This window comes from Podarcis muralis, chromosome 5 (genome assembly GCF_964188315.1).
Source record: "Podarcis muralis chromosome 5, rPodMur119.hap1.1, whole genome shotgun sequence".
Taxonomy (NCBI): domain Eukaryota; kingdom Metazoa; phylum Chordata; class Lepidosauria; order Squamata; family Lacertidae; genus Podarcis; species Podarcis muralis.
Genome location: NC_135659.1, coordinates 1385861 through 1400756, shown reverse-complemented (window position 1 = coordinate 1400756; position 14896 = coordinate 1385861). Strand labels below are relative to the sequence as shown.

Below are 14896 nucleotides of genomic sequence, written 5' to 3'. Positions count from 1 at the left end.
TATTTTTATTTGGGAAAGGGGCTGGTTTTTGTGACTTCCATCAAAAGAGATCCTGGCACATGCAGAAATCTTACATCTATGGTAATTTCTTTGTAGTCTCAAAGGCAGTTTTCACTTCATCCTGTTCTAAATAAGATTTGACTTTTTGCACTCTTCTGGAGCATTTGCAGAGGCTGATGAAGAATAATTCCCAACTTTGAAAACGTGATTGGATAGTTCAGTTGGTTAGTGTGTGGTGCTGACGGCGCCAAGGTTGCAGGTTTGATCCCCGTCTGGGACAGCTGCCTATTCCTGCATTGCAGGGGGTTGGACTGGATGACCCTCAGGGTCCCTTCCAACTCTATGATAAATCCCTGTGATAAAAAATATGCCAGCCACAGGAGGTAGCTCTTCTGCAGCCTGCCTCAGTGCTCTGCTTTCCTTTGGACCCCCTCAGCGAGGCCGAAAGAGGGGCCTTCTCACCTGGGTAGTCCAGTACCTTCACACACATTGCCCAGGCCTGTGCTCTGGAGAGGTCACTTCAGGGCTGCTAATGCAGCGGTTTGACTTCACCCCTGGAGGTGCACTCCATTGTCTCTCAAGACAGACCGATATCAACAAAAATGTTACCCCTCGGCTCTTGTAGCTCAAGGATGGACAGCAGTTTTTGCAAATTCTTTTTATTGGAATGTGCAACATTTAATTAAGGAAACTTGCTGGCCCTGCCAGGTTTTGAACCACAGCTTAAAGGGCAACCTGAACAGCTTCTGTCACGTGTCGCTTCAGCTCCTGGAGGTTTTGTAGGGCAGAAGACACACTCAGGACGTTCCATGCCTGCCCAGCCACGGTGCCGGAACGGTGGTATGACAACAGCTCTGCCTTCCCCAGCAGCCCTGCAAACAAAACAACATTTGAGTCCATGCATCCTAGGAGACAAATATAGTGAGATCAGACTGCTCTGTTTGGCTAAAATGGCTTCTATTGGGGGAGGAATAAGATCTAACAAAACATTGGGGCTGCAGATAATGGGACACAGTCATGGCCGTATGCTGGGTAAGAGAAGTTTTGCGCCCCTTAAGGAGTGCCCAGGTGTGGCCATCTTCCCAAGGAAGCCACAAACCTCTCCCTGGGAAAGAGAGACCACGTCTTCCCTTACCTGTCTACAGCTGCTCTCTGCACCTGCCCTTCCCTGCATCTGTTCCCCACCCTTGAGGTTTTCCTTGCTGGTGTCTTCACCCAACCATCCCCAGAGGTTTCCAATTTCCTGTTCATCCCACCCAGGATCCCTGCCTCCTCCTCTTCACCCCAATCCTTCCTCATCCGTGGGGCATTAGAACCCTCAGGCATCGGCACATGTCCTTCCAGGGTTGGAGCAGCAGCCCCTGGGCAGGGTGGCTGGCAGGAGAGGGGCAATTCCAGGCCTGACAAGCTCCGTCCCAGCAAAGCACTCTTCTGTTACACGGCCCCGGAGAGTGAGAGACAAGGGTTTCCCCATGCCAATTGTTAGATTAGGGAGCTCTGAAAGGGAAGAGGAGGCCTCTCCTTACCAAGGACGGTTGGCAACAGGCTGGCATCAGAGGGCTTGGCTCTGTAGAACAGCAGAGTGCCGGAGAGGGGAACGTGCTGTTTGAAGACGGCTCCACTGAGTTCATGCAGGACAGGAGTGCTGCCTTCCACAGACCCAACTAACACATGGGGTGACTCTTGTGCAGAAAGTTGCAGCAGGGCCTCGTCACTACCCAGGGCTCTGCCACTGTGGGTTGTGGTGATCTGCAGGGGGGAAATGGCAAAAGAGATGCAGAGCCTGTTCATTGCAGAGGAGATCTGCTTCCAGATTCCCTCTTTGGGGAACTCGAGGCGAGCTCAGCTCTTGCCCATCATGGAGCAAGAGAGAGAGGCAGGGCCCCTGCTGAGAGGGCAAGTGTAAAATCTGCTCAATGGGCAGAAATTCAGTATGTGAAACTGAGCCACATATCTGTGCTGAGGAAGCTGCACCAGTTGAGTTTCTGACTGTTTTGCAGCTGCAAAGATAAAAACCATGCCTGGGGGGGGGGAGATGCCACCCTTTCCTGAGCAGACCAAAGGAAAGGCTCAAAGACCCCACTGCTATGTCGAGGCTCCCCAAGGAGCCGCCCTAGGGACCTGTCAGCGGAGGGCACCAGACGTACCTTCAGCCCAGATTCCTGTGCCAGGAGAAGCCCATTGACAAGGTTCGCGTCCTTCTGCACAGTTTCCTTAAGGAGGCCGATGGCCACGGCAGGGCTCAGGTAGCTGCCCGCCTTCTGCAAGGTTGCGCCTAGTGAGTGTGACAGGCATGGTCAGTTAATTTTAAAAGTGTCCTGCGTGTTTCCTGTCCTGTCCTCACCCTGCAACCAGAAGACGAGTCAATGAAGAGACCGGACCATCTGATCAAGGGCTGGGCCAGAACCAGACACCCCAGTCAGCAGGACCCTGGGGCCTGACTTGCTTCTTGGCAGTATCTGTGAAAAGCAACACTGGGGCTGCTGCCTCTCACTAGCTCCCCTCCAGTGGGAATCGCGAGACAAAAGCCGCCGGGTGGGCTAACAGCCCCCCACCCCTTTCCCTTTCCACAGGCCCCATACTGGCACCTTAAATAGCAGCGGGAAAGGTTCACTTGCTCAGCCATCAGGCTGCTGTTAAAGGGTCAGCATCAGGGCCGGTCAACAAGCCCACAAGCCTCACTGCAGCTGCAGCAACACATCAAGATCCCATTGCTTCTCCTCAACTGCAACACTGCAGCAGCGGAGCACATTCTCATCTCTTCTGTGTGTTCGTTAGTCCCACCCATGACAGACTGCTACCGGTTAGCGGCTCATGTTTCCTTAGCAGCAAGAGCAGAGGGGGGCGCAGGCAGTTAGGGGCAGGCCTCTCCCCACCAAGAGCTTGTGGACTTGGCAGAAGAGCAGGGAGGAGGGAGAAGAGCAAGCACACACCCAAGGCAGCAGGGCAGAGCGCTGGGCCTGCGATAGGCAAGTTGCAGGAGGGTGAAGCAGCATGGCGAGGAGGCAGAAAGGCCAGAGGAGGAGACAAAGGAGACGCTTTCAAGAGGGCTGCAGAACAACTGGTAGAGCATGGGGGGGGGACCTGAGCCCCCCCCCCTGAGGCTGGGCCTACAGCTCCCAGGACCCGTGCTGGCCGTGGGCCGCGTTGGTGTGGAGTTGGGAGCCCAACCAGAGCGAGGTTTCCTCAGCCTTGTGGTAGCTAAATAAGCAGGGCTCTGTGTCTTCTGCACCAGCACGTAAAGGAGGACCCGATACAGGATTCAGCTCCCTGAGAACCTTGGATGTTCCTACATATAGAAAAACACTCATCATGGTTGCAGCAATTGCCTTAAAAGTAAATGGTTCATGAGTGGCAAAAACTCATTGATATGGGTTGCAAAATTCAACTGTTTTTCATGCAGAATGAAGAAGGGGTTTTAAAGCACCAGAACACAGAACCCTGCACTAAGGAGAGGTGAGAGAGCAAAAGCAGAGGGGTAAATAGACTTAGGCATTTGAAAAATAAAACCCGCCAGGATCTCCAGCCCAGTGCTGCTCCTGGAACTCTCCTCTCACCGTGAGTGACAACCTGAACGTCTCCATTCACTGGGTGGCTCAGTGCCTGCAGCACAGTCCCCAGGGCCCTGGCCAGGGCAATCCATGGCTTGGTATGAGGTGCGTATGCACTGTGGAGAGCTTGGCCATTGACCTGAGGGAAAGAAAAAACCTCTGCTCCATTTCTCCTGCTTGGGATCCAAGCCCCAACAACAACACTTTTAATGAAGGGCAGTCCTTCTCCTTCTGCCTTCCTGCAAACCTACCCAGGCATCCATCCAAAGACCTTGCCTGGGCTCAGTTCTACTGTTGCTATCATTTGCTAAGCAGCGATATTGGCAGTTGAAGAGTGCAAATGCTGAGCTTGCGGGATCAAAGCGGGACACTTGCTTTGCAAAGAAGTTGAGCCAGACTGCCACGTGACACTCTGCAAGTCTGCAGAGTTGCACTGCAGAATATTTTGCTTTATCTAACAAGCTTGTCTTTAAACAAGCGTTGAGAAAACCAACATGCTCATGCTTTGCAGAACAGCTATTTTGCATCTTAAATTGCTAAAAAGCTCAAATTTTAGAAAACAAAACAAAAAAGAACAAAAAACCCCAAAATAAACCACAGATTTAAACTAAAAACCAATATTAAGATTAATTTTATAAATTGAAAAACAAGAAGAACAACTGAAGAGAAGGACTCACGGCGCCAACCAGTGCCCTGCCCTGGGCCCAGTCCACTATTTGCACTGCAATCTCCCTGCCACAGCGACTCTGAGCTTCTCTGGTGCTGGCACCCAAGTGGGGGCAGCAGATGACATTGGGGTGGTTTACCAAGGCCTTGTTCGTGGGTGGCTCCTGGAGGGGGAAGAAGAAGAGCCGAGTCGGTTACTAAGACCTGCCTTGTAGCCACAAAGCATTTCGTACGGCTCCCTTGTCCAAGCTGATCTCTCGCGGACGGCCAGTGAAGGGGAATGTTGGAAGATTCAGGACAGACAAAAGGAAGCTTAACACAGCGCAGAGTTAAACTACGGCAATCGTTCCCACAGGAGACAGTGGTGGCCACCAGTATGGAGGACTTTGGAAGAGGACGAGGCAAATTCCTGGAGGAGAGTAGCTATCAAGGGCTACCAGCCAGGAGGCAGCCATGCTACTGAAGGCCAACTGCTGGCAACCACGGGAGCGGAGAGGGCTCTTGCACTCCTGTTCTGCTGGCTGGCTTCCCACAGTCATATGGTTGGCCCCTGTGAGAACAGGATGCTGGGCAAGATGAGCCCCAGGCCTGATCCAGCAGCCACGCTCTTCTGTTCTCACACCCTCAAGCCCAAGGCTGCAAAGATAGCCATCTTCTCTGGGAACCAAGGGAGGAGTCCTGGAGCCCTTTCATGCTTCCACATTCAGCAAAGTCCTGGCAAGGCTCAGGCGCTCACTCCAAAGGCTTCCCTCACCAGCAGCATTTCCTCCATGAGCCTCTTTGGTGCGGCTGATCTGTGCCAGGGGAGCAGAAGGGCTGTCTGCTCTAAGGCACTGGATGAGACCCTCTTGCCACATGCTGGCATTCCAACAGCCACACAAAAGCAAGAAGGGCTCGTGTGCAGCCTGAGGCATTGAAAGAGATCCTGATGGCACCCCAAGGAAAGCCAGGAAACGAAATCCAATGCCCAAGCACCTCACCTCTGTGAAGACATCTAGGGCTGCTCCCCCACACTGGCCAGACTGCAGGGCCCGCAAAAGAGCACCCTCATCCACAATGCCTCCTCGGGCGCAATTGATCACCTGGACCCCACGCCGGCACCGAGCAAAGGTGGTGTCATTCAGGAGCCCTGGAAAGGAGGCAGCCGTCAAAACACAGCTGGCGACAGCTCCCACGCCACTCCAGCCGCAGCCAGCTTTCCTGAGGAGGGGGAGGGCAAAGCGAGCCCACCATCCCCTGGGGGGCTTTTGGGCTGCGCGCCTATGATTACCACACCCCCAAATGTGGATGGGTGCCATCCTGGAAATCAAGCTTTCAGTTTCATAAAGAAGGAAGCAGTTTTCTAATCCTAAAGTTGAAAAATTTGAAAAATGCATAGAGTGCCAGGAGAAGTTTCTGACGCTTTCCTGCATATTAACTCTTTGCTATCAGGCAAACATCAGGCAAACATCGTTGTTATTATTATGGCAGCAACAATACAGCTTTTCCCCTGCTGCCTTTCTGTACCAGCTGTATGTCTCCCACTTGAGGCGATCCACGGACTTTTCTTTCTGGCAGCACCCTTCCTCCCTCACATCCATGATCCACCTTCTGCACTCCAATGCGAAGGCTGGGCTGCCTCTGCTGCTTCAGCCAACTTCCCACGCCCAAGCAAGTTGTGGGGGCTCCTCAGTCCCCCTCCCCCACGGCCCTGCTGCCCCATTCGTGGTGGAACCAGGCAGCTTCCCAGTGGAGCACTCTGCAGGCACACAAGCAGCTCAGGACCCTGCAGGATCACCTCTGGCAGCCCCCAGGGGCACCCCTTACCTGTGGTGGAAGGCAGCAGAGGGGTGTGGACGGTGATGAAATCACACAGCGGCCAGACTTGTTCCAAAGGCAGCTGCTCAACTCCAAAAGCAGCAGATTCCTCGGGAGTGATGATGGGGTCGTAGCCTATGGTCTGAAGGCCAAGGCGGAGAGAGACCGAGAGCTCTTTAAGGTCGCTGAGATTCCCCACCCCATCTCAACACCCCCAGCATGGAAGAGAGGCACAGGGCCTCTTGAGAAGGCAACGGATCAGGGCCGCAGGATGTGCCTCCTCCAGACCACAAGTGGTCCCCCTCTGTAAGGGCATTCTTACCTTCATGCCAAAGGACTGCATCCGGACAGCCACTTCTCGTCCAATCCTGCCTAGGCCAAGAATGCCCAGTGTCTTCCCCTGAAGCTCCATCCCCATGAACTAAGGCAAAAAGCACACCTCCATGTGAGAAGATGGCAGGCCTTGCCTGCGCAGCGTCCTTCCTGCGCCCCAGCAGCGCAGCGGGAGATGGAGACCCCAACCCAGCCTCCTACCTTCTTTCGATCCCATTTCCCTTCCTTCATTGAAGCTGCAGCTTGTGGGATTTGCCTGAAATGAAAGACTCCGTTTAGCAGGTTCCAACAAGGGCCCAAGCCACAGCAGAGGAGCCTTCTGCATGTCTTCTTCTCCTGGACATGTTGGTGCGGAAGATTTAAGATTGTTTTGGTTGTGGGGGAAGCTCATTTTCCCAAAGGTAGGAATGGCCTGTGTCCAAAAGAGACACAGCTATGGAAATTTTCACAAGTGTGTTTGTGTAACAAAACCTAACAGCTACTTCTTATGAGGCAAAGGAACTGCAGGAGGAGGACATTTGGAGTAGAACAGTGGCAGGGAATGGCTTCACCCTTTCCCTATTCTTCTAGAATCCACCTCCCAAAAACATCCCCTTTCCCAATCAGGGTTTCAGACGTGAATGCGAGGGCCCTTTTCTGCATGGGAACGTGTAGCTTGAAGAGATGGGTTTCAGCAGAAAAATAACAGGAGGGAAGGGTGAGGCACCCTCCAAAGCCGCTTTTCTGTGACAAGAAGGGGGCTGCCCTAGTTCTATGGAGTATGTCTGCACAGAGAGTGTGCAGCTCCATGTGAAACATGTCGTTGGGGGGAGCTACAGGTTCTTCTCAAGCCCAAAGAGATGAGTGCGGTGCGGCCGGTGCTTCTGGAAGGCCTTGTTCTCTTCCCAGAGCCCCATCACCTACCTTGCCAGGCTCAGGACCATGCCACACGTCAGCTCGGCCGCACTGAGGCTGTTGCCAGTCGGTGTGCTGAGGAGCAAAATAAAAGCAGAGGAAGTTGGGTGGAGCCCCTGGCAAAAAGCTTCAAGGCCCCCCAACTCTTCCACAATGAGAGCTGTGAACTCTGTGCCTGTTGTTCTTCAGAGACAGCAAATACTCCCTGGCATCCCTCTTGTGTAGACCTTTAGGGCTCACCCACACCTGCCCACCAAGGCACAGGTCAGTACTCAGAAGCTCCGTGTCTGGGCACACACACACCCCACTCCCTGTGGACACATGAGACAACTTTCCTCCCAAGTTCTGCTGGTACAAATTTGGGCAAAGCTAGCAATGCATCTCAATCCCCCTAATGAGCATGATGTGTTATCACCTGAAATATTCCTCACAGGCAGAATAATACTTTGCTCCCTCTCCTCCTGTGGTGCAGTTAGGAGGAAGAAGCTGTTGCTTTAATTTTCAGTAAATTGCAATTACCCAATATAGCTGAACTGAGAAATATGATTAGTGTTAACTGTGGTTAAGGGAGACAAGTACAGCTCACCCTCCCCCCTTGCCATGCCAAGGATCACTCAAAGTTACATGGCACTAGGGAGCACAGCTCAACCACAGGGGGAAATCCCTGTCCCTGGGACTGAATGTTTTGGCAGAGAGCCCAGCTCCAAAACAAGCTGGAATGTTTGCAGAAGAGGGCAACCAAGATGATCAAGGGACTGGAAACCAAGCCATATGAGGAACGCTTGAGGGAGGTGGGTCTGTTTAGCCTGGAGGAGACTAAGAGGACACAGGATAGCCATCTCCAAATATCTAAGGGGCTGTCACATGGAAGATTAAACAAGCTTGTTTTCTGGTACTCCTTGGCAGTGGTGCCTGCTCTGTGGAGCACCCTTCTATCAGATGTCAGAGATTAACAATTATATGACTTTCCGAAGACATCTGAAGGCAGCCCTGTATTGGGAAGTTTTTAATGTTTGATGTTTCACTGTGTTTTTTATATGATGATGGAAGCTATCTAGACTAGCTGGGGCAACCCAGTCATAGGGGTGAGGTATAAGTATTATTATTAGTTCAACAGTGGAACAGACACCCTCAAGAAGCGGTGGACTCCCCTTCCTTGGAGCGTCACAGGCTGCTTCGTGAGATTCCCGCATTGCAGAGAGTTGGACTAGATGACCCTTCGAACCCTACAAATTTACGATTCTATGAACTACGTTGTGCGTGTGTGACTATGTGGGGGGGATACCTTGGGGGGTCTTGAACTAATAGGTTGTTGGCCTCCACCTTCTTTGGACACCCTTCCTGCCAGGCTTCCTCTGATCTTGTGACACCCCTGCGCCCATGTGAGAAGCGGCTTACTTCATGACCAGGATTCCTTTCCTCGTAGCGGCATCGACATCCACATTGTCCACGCCAGTCCCGGCTCTACCAATGACCTGCAGCTTCTCAGCAGCATTGATGACCTCTGCAGTCACTTTGGTGGCAGATCGCACAATGAGCCCATCGCAGTCCTAAAGAAATCACAGCAGGAGTGAGCAAAGGGCTGCCTGGAGAACCAGAAGCCAGCAGGGAGGCTGGCGGAGGAACAGGGCTTAAAAAATTGAAACCATTGGCCAAGGCAACAAATATTTTGCACCAATAGCCAAATTCTCTAAGGTGCATGAATGACGTATTACGGTATGCAAATTCAGAAATTTGAATGCCATGCTTTAATTTATGCAAACGTAGCTACTAGGGTAGGACTATTATCTGGGGGTTTGACTCTGAAATGTCTGAAGGCCAAGGGAGGCAGGATTAGACCACGCTAGGTGCAGAACTGAGGTAAATAATGACTCTTGATAGGTACATCTGTGGATATAATATGCCAGCAGTTCCTCAGCTCAGTCTCCAGCCACACAGCCCCTTGTGAGAGAGAGAATGGGAAGAGATGCACAGAAGTGTGACCAGGGTTGCGCTATGAGCAAAGAGTCAGCAAAAGTCAAGTTGGGCACTATGGCACCATGGGCACAAAATCTCCCAAAGAAGTCCCACCTTTAGGTAACAGTAGCAGGCCATCTGCTTCCAGTTCTGGGATCTCTCTCCTGCAGTAGACCTGGGGGAAGAAGCTGTTCTACCATGATGAGGTGAGGCCTGGCTTTGAGGGCTCCATGCCAAGCGGGTACCCCAGCATCTGTCCCCAAATGCAGCCGAGCTAAGGCAGAAAGTCAAAAGTGCAGCCAAAATATGGCCAGAAAAACCCAAAATTCCAGGTGCTCTGCAGTGACTGCCACGCAGGCTGCATGGGGTGGCTGGCCTCTGATGGCTGCCCAGATACTTCAGCAACTGGCTGCCTATCAACAGGGCTCAGCCAAGAGTCCATTGAACCAGGGTCTGTGCCCTCAGCCTGGCTCAAACAATTCAGGGTGCTGGCTTTGATTTTGAGAGGCTTTAACCCTCTGAACCCAAGGAAAAAGCCTCCTCCCTTGGGCCCCTTGACAGATCGTCAAGTTCACTCACAAGACCATCTGGGAGCTACTTTCAGCCACAAAGGATGGACACAATAGTGCCACATAAGGCTGCCCATTCCACAAGGGCAGAATCTTGCCATTCAGCTGGGGTGGCTTTCAGTGGCATGGAGTATAGACAGTGTGCACAGACACACACATGTACAAATGCACTGTTGTTTGGCTTTTGCAATTTATGTTGCAAAGAAGAACACTGTCACCCTCCTCACCAGAAAAAGCTGGAAAAGGGATGAGGAAGGTGTTTTCAGCCAATGTGGCTCAAGGCAGAGAGTGCTGAACGCTGACACATCAAGAGGAAAGTTACCGTATTTTTCGCACCATAGGACGCACTTTTTCCCTCCCAAAAAGCAAGGGAAAATATGTGTGCGTCCTATGGAGCGAATGCAGGCTTTCGCTGAAGCCTGGAGAGTGAGAGGGGTCGGTGCGCACCAACCCCTCTCGCTCTCCAGGCTTCAGGAAGCTATCCGCTAGCCGTGGGAGACCCAGCTCTCCCACGGCTAGCGGACCGCTGCGCTAATCCCGAAGCTTGGGGTGCGTGGAGCTCAGCGTGCCCCAAGCTTCTGGGTGCCGGCAAGGTCTCGCTAGCCCTGGGAGAGCCCCACGACGTTGCGTGGCTCTCCCAGGGCTAGCGAAGCGCCGCGCTAATCCAGAAGCTTGGGGCGTGCGGAGCACAGCACGCCCCAAGCTTCTGGGTGCCGGCAAGGTCCCGCTAGCCCTGGGAGAGCCCCGCGACGTTGCGTGGCTCTCCCAGGGCTAGCGAAGCGCCGCGCTAATCCCGCAGCTTGGGGCTTCGGGATTAGCGCTCCGCTCAGACTGCTTCCCGGAGCGCCAGGCGCCCTGAAAGCAGAGCTCCAGGCGCTTCGGGAACACATCCGCAGCATGGGGAGCCTTGCAGGAATTCCCCACAGGGCTCCCCACGCTGCGGATAGCAGCCTGCTGCCTGGCGGGTGGGGCGCCCTGAAGCAGAGCGCCCCTCGCGCCAGGCATACATCCGCAGAGTGGGGAGCCTTGCAGGAGTTCCCGACAAGGCTCCCCACGCTGCGGATAGCAGCCTGCTGCCTGGCGGGTGGGGCGCCCTGAAGCAGAGCGCCCCTCGCGCCAGGCAGACATCCGCAGAGTGGGGAGGCTTGCAGGAGTTCCCGACAAGGCTCCCCACGCTGCGGATAGCAGCCTGCTGCCTGGCGGGTGGGGCGCCCTGAAGCAGAGCACCCCTCACGCCAGGCATACATCCGCAGAGTGGGGAGCCTTGCAGGAGTTCCCGACAAGGCTCCCCACGCTGCGGATAGCAGCCTGCTGCCTGGCGGGTGGGGCGCCCTGAAGCAGAGCGCCCCTCGCGCCAGGCAGACATCCGCAGAGTGGGGAGGCTTGCAGGAGTTCCCGACAAGGCTCCCCACGCTGCGGATAGCAGCCTGCTGCCTGGCGGGTGGGGCGCCCTGAAGCAGAGTGCCCCTCACGCCAGGCAGACATCCGCAGAGTGGGGAGGCTTGCAGGAGTTCCCGACAAGGCTCCCCACGCTGCGGATAGCAGCCTGCTGCCTGGCGGGTGGGGCGCCCTGAAGCAGAGCGCCCCTCGCGCCAGGCATACATCCGCAGAGTGGGGAGGCTTGCAGGAGTTCCCGACAAGGCTCCCCACGCTGCGGATAGCAGCCTGCTGCCTGGCGGGTGGGGCGCCCTGAAGCAGAGCGCCCCTCACGCCAGGCATACATCCGCAGAGTGGGGAGCCTTGCAGGAGTTCCCGACAAGGCTCCCCACGCTGCGGATAGCAGCCTGCTGCCTGGCGGGTGGGGCGCCCTGAAGCAGAGCGCCCCTCGCGCCAGGCAGACATCCGCAGAGTGGGGAGGCTTGCAGGAGTTCCCGACAAGGCTCCCCACGCTGCGGATAGCAGCCTGCTGCCTGGCGGGTGGGGCGCCCTGAAGCAGAGTGCCCCTCACGCCAGGCAGACATCCGCAGAGTGGGGAGGCTTGCAGGAGTTCCCGACAAGGCTCCCCACGCTGCGGATAGCAGCCTGCTGCCTGGCGGGTGGGGCGCCCTGAAGCAGAGCGCCCCTCGCGCCAGGCAGACATCCGCAGAGTGGGGAGGCTTGCAGGAGTTCCCGACAAGGCTCCCCACGCTGCGGATAGCAGCCTGCTGCCTGGCGGGTGGGGCGCCCTGAAGCAGAGCGCCCCTCGCGCCAGGCATACATCCGCAGAGTGGGGAGGCTTGCAGGAGTTCCCGACAAGGCTCCCCACGCTGCGGATAGCAGCCTGCTGCCTGGTGGGTGGGGCGCCCTGAAGCAGAGCGCCCCTCGCGCCAGGCAGACATCCGCAGAGTGGGGAGGCTTGCAGGAGTTCCCGACAAGGCTCCCCACGCTGCGGATAGCAGCCTGCTGCCTGGCGGGTGGGGCGCCCTGAAGCAGAGCGCCCCTCGCGCCAGGCATACATCCGCAGAGTGGGGAACCTTGCAGGAGTTCCCCACAGGGCTCCCCACGCTGCGGATAGCAGCCTGCTGCCTGGCGGGTGGGGCGCCCTGAAGCAGAGCTCCCCGCCCGCCAGACAGACATCGGCCAGCCCCACAAGCTTGGGGGACAGCAGGGAGGCGCAGCGCCACTATCCCGCTGTTCCTCTACCTGGTTCGGTTTCCCTGACCTGCTTTTGGGGGGGAAATAAAGGGGAAATTTTTTCCCTTTATTTCCCCCCCATAAAACTAGGTGCGTCCTATGGTCCGGTGCGTCCAATCGTGCGAAAAATACGGTAATCAAATTCTCTGCTATTAGTCTTTCAAATTCAGAGGTGTGCTGTAAAATCAGACAGGTGGAGGCAAGTTTCATTCCCGTTCCACAAGAACTGAGGCTAAACCAAGCAGATATTCTGCACCTTCGGCTGTTCTAAACAAGCACAAAAAACTGGGAGAGGCAGCATTTCTTTAGCGCCAGCCAGCCACATTTTAACAAAACAGCAGTTTTCCATGGTGGAATATTTTCCAGTGGTTCTCCCACAAAGCCCCTCCCTGTGAGAAATGGGAATGGGAGATTGTCTATAAATAAAGCTAAGGACCATGAAAGAGGAAAAGGCAGAGAAGCGATCAACCTGAAGACACTTTTGCCCTTCCCTAACATCTGTGGTAGGGCAACAGTGAACTATAAGGAACAAGGGGTGCAACCCTATGTGATGTTCTCCTCCAGTCCCACAGAAATGAAGGTGAGCTCCCCAAGGAAGGGGGCTTCCTGAATGAGTCCCCCCTGCATACTTTCACTTGCTCTAAATTGGTTGAGATCTGGTATATGTAGGCATCAAAACTTATAAATATCTCAAAATAGGAAAAGAAAATGAAGGCAATGAAAAATGCAAGCATCCTAATTTCAGCATGTCTGAAGAGTTGTGTGCATGTGCTTGGATAAACTACCCGAACAATTACAATTTTTACTTTAGAGTTGTTTTGCATTTTATCCATGATGTCAAAAACTTCACACACCAAGTTTTAACTGTTCGATATCAAAATGTCTCTGCATTTTCTTTTTTTTTTTTGAAATCATTTTTATTGATTTTACAAAATAAACTCACATTTACCACATTTAAATTTTAAAATAAAACAAGATTCTTCCAAATCTTAGGACTCCCCTCCTTCCCTCTGTGGATCCTTTATACAGTTGAACCTGGTGTTATGGATGGGATCCGTTCTGGAGGCCTGCCCATAACATGGAACTGACGCAAGCCGAAGTGCCACCATCTGCGCACACGCACGGCACCATTTAGCACATCTGTGCATGCGCAAGCAGCAAAACCCAGAAGTAGCCCATTTCTGTACTTCCGGGTTGTCGTGGGACGCAACACGAAAACACGTAACCTGGACGCAACATGAGGTATGACTGTACAGTGGTACCTCGCGTTAAGAACTTAATTCGTTCTGGAGGTCCGTTCTTAACCTGAAACTGTTCTCAACCTGAAGCACCACTTTAGCTAATGGGGCCTCCTGCTGCTGCCACGCTGCCAGAGCACGATTTCTGTTCTCAACCTGAAGCAAAGTTCTTAACCCGAGGTACTATTTCTGGGTTAGCGGAGTCTGTAACCTGAAGCGTATGTAACCCGAGGTACCACTGTATATCTAAATCAACTGCACATTATACTTTTTCCACATTATGGTCCTCCAAAATATCCAAAGTCTTTGTAATGTTGCAAGAGTGACTAAAAGCTTGCCAAAGAGCTCTTTTAAGTGTAGTCTGTATTTGTCCCATTCCCTGTTGAAGTTTTCTCCTCTTTCCACCGCTTTCCCCATTCTAAAGGTCTCTTCTCCCGTGTCTGAGTGAGCTGGTGGAGAGTTGTGGCAAGTGTGTGAGCAGCTCAGCCAGAGGGAAAGCAGGCCCACACCAGGAATGTTGAAGAAGAGATGGCTCAATGCCAACTCTTCCATTTCCTGGGGTTGCCAGCGCTTCTTCTGCCTTGCCCAAGGCATTCTTAGGGCCTGGTGCTCCCTGTCTCAGGCTTGGAAGAGGAACTAAAAAACCCAACCATTTTCAGAGTTATCAAAGTGCCTTGACGGCATGTGGGTCACTGCAGAACCTTGCTTTCTTCCAATACAGGTTTGCCATATGTTGAAGAGCAAAAAAGAGGACACATTTGCCGACTTCTGCTTTTAACTATGGATCACTAGGAGGATTCTCATTTTACATACCCATGAAAAGGAGGACGTGTCCTGCAAAAGGAGGGGCAACCCTGAGATGCTCACGTGATAAACTTCTTTCCAAACCCCTTGTCGCCCTTCTCTCCTCCGAGCCTTGCCCCTTCCAGCTCCGGGGATGCTCCGGGCTGCCCGGGGCTGCCCTCGGACCTCCCCCCGCCGCGCTCGCCTCTGGCGGGGCTCACCCGGATCTCGGCCAGCAGCTCCTGGGGGCTGAGCCCGGCCTTCTCCGCCACGCCGACGCCGGCCTCGCGCAACAGCCGCGGGCACGACGGGTCCAGGCTGTCGCTCAGCAGCACCTTCCGCAGCGCGGCGCCCGACGCCATGCTCCGCTCGCCGCTCGCGCCGCCGGAGAAGGCGAGGCTCGGCCGCGCGCCCTAAAGACGCCTCTCGCCGCCGCCGCCCCATTGGAGCAGGCCGGCCCCGCCCCGCCGCGCCCCTCCGGCCAGGGGCTCGGCCT

At 54.3% G+C, this 14896-nt stretch overlaps 1 protein-coding gene across 1 annotated transcript; it reads right to left on the bottom strand.

Moving 5' to 3' along the window:
- Nucleotides 1-643: 643 nt before the first annotated feature.
- PHGDH (phosphoglycerate dehydrogenase) lies at nucleotides 644-14800 on the bottom strand. The gene is made up of 12 exons (XM_028732178.2): nucleotides 14622-14800; nucleotides 8640-8791; nucleotides 7251-7316; nucleotides 6549-6603; nucleotides 6337-6435; nucleotides 6024-6156; nucleotides 5198-5346; nucleotides 4229-4381; nucleotides 3558-3690; nucleotides 2148-2275; nucleotides 1527-1749; nucleotides 644-872 (listed from the first exon to the last, which is right to left on the bottom strand). The coding sequence occupies exons 1-12, from the start codon at nucleotides 14760-14762 to the stop codon at nucleotides 724-726; spliced, it is 1581 nt and encodes a 526-aa protein (XP_028588011.2). The 5' UTR covers nucleotides 14763-14800; the 3' UTR covers nucleotides 644-723.
- Between the last annotated feature and the right edge of the window lie 96 nt (nucleotides 14801-14896).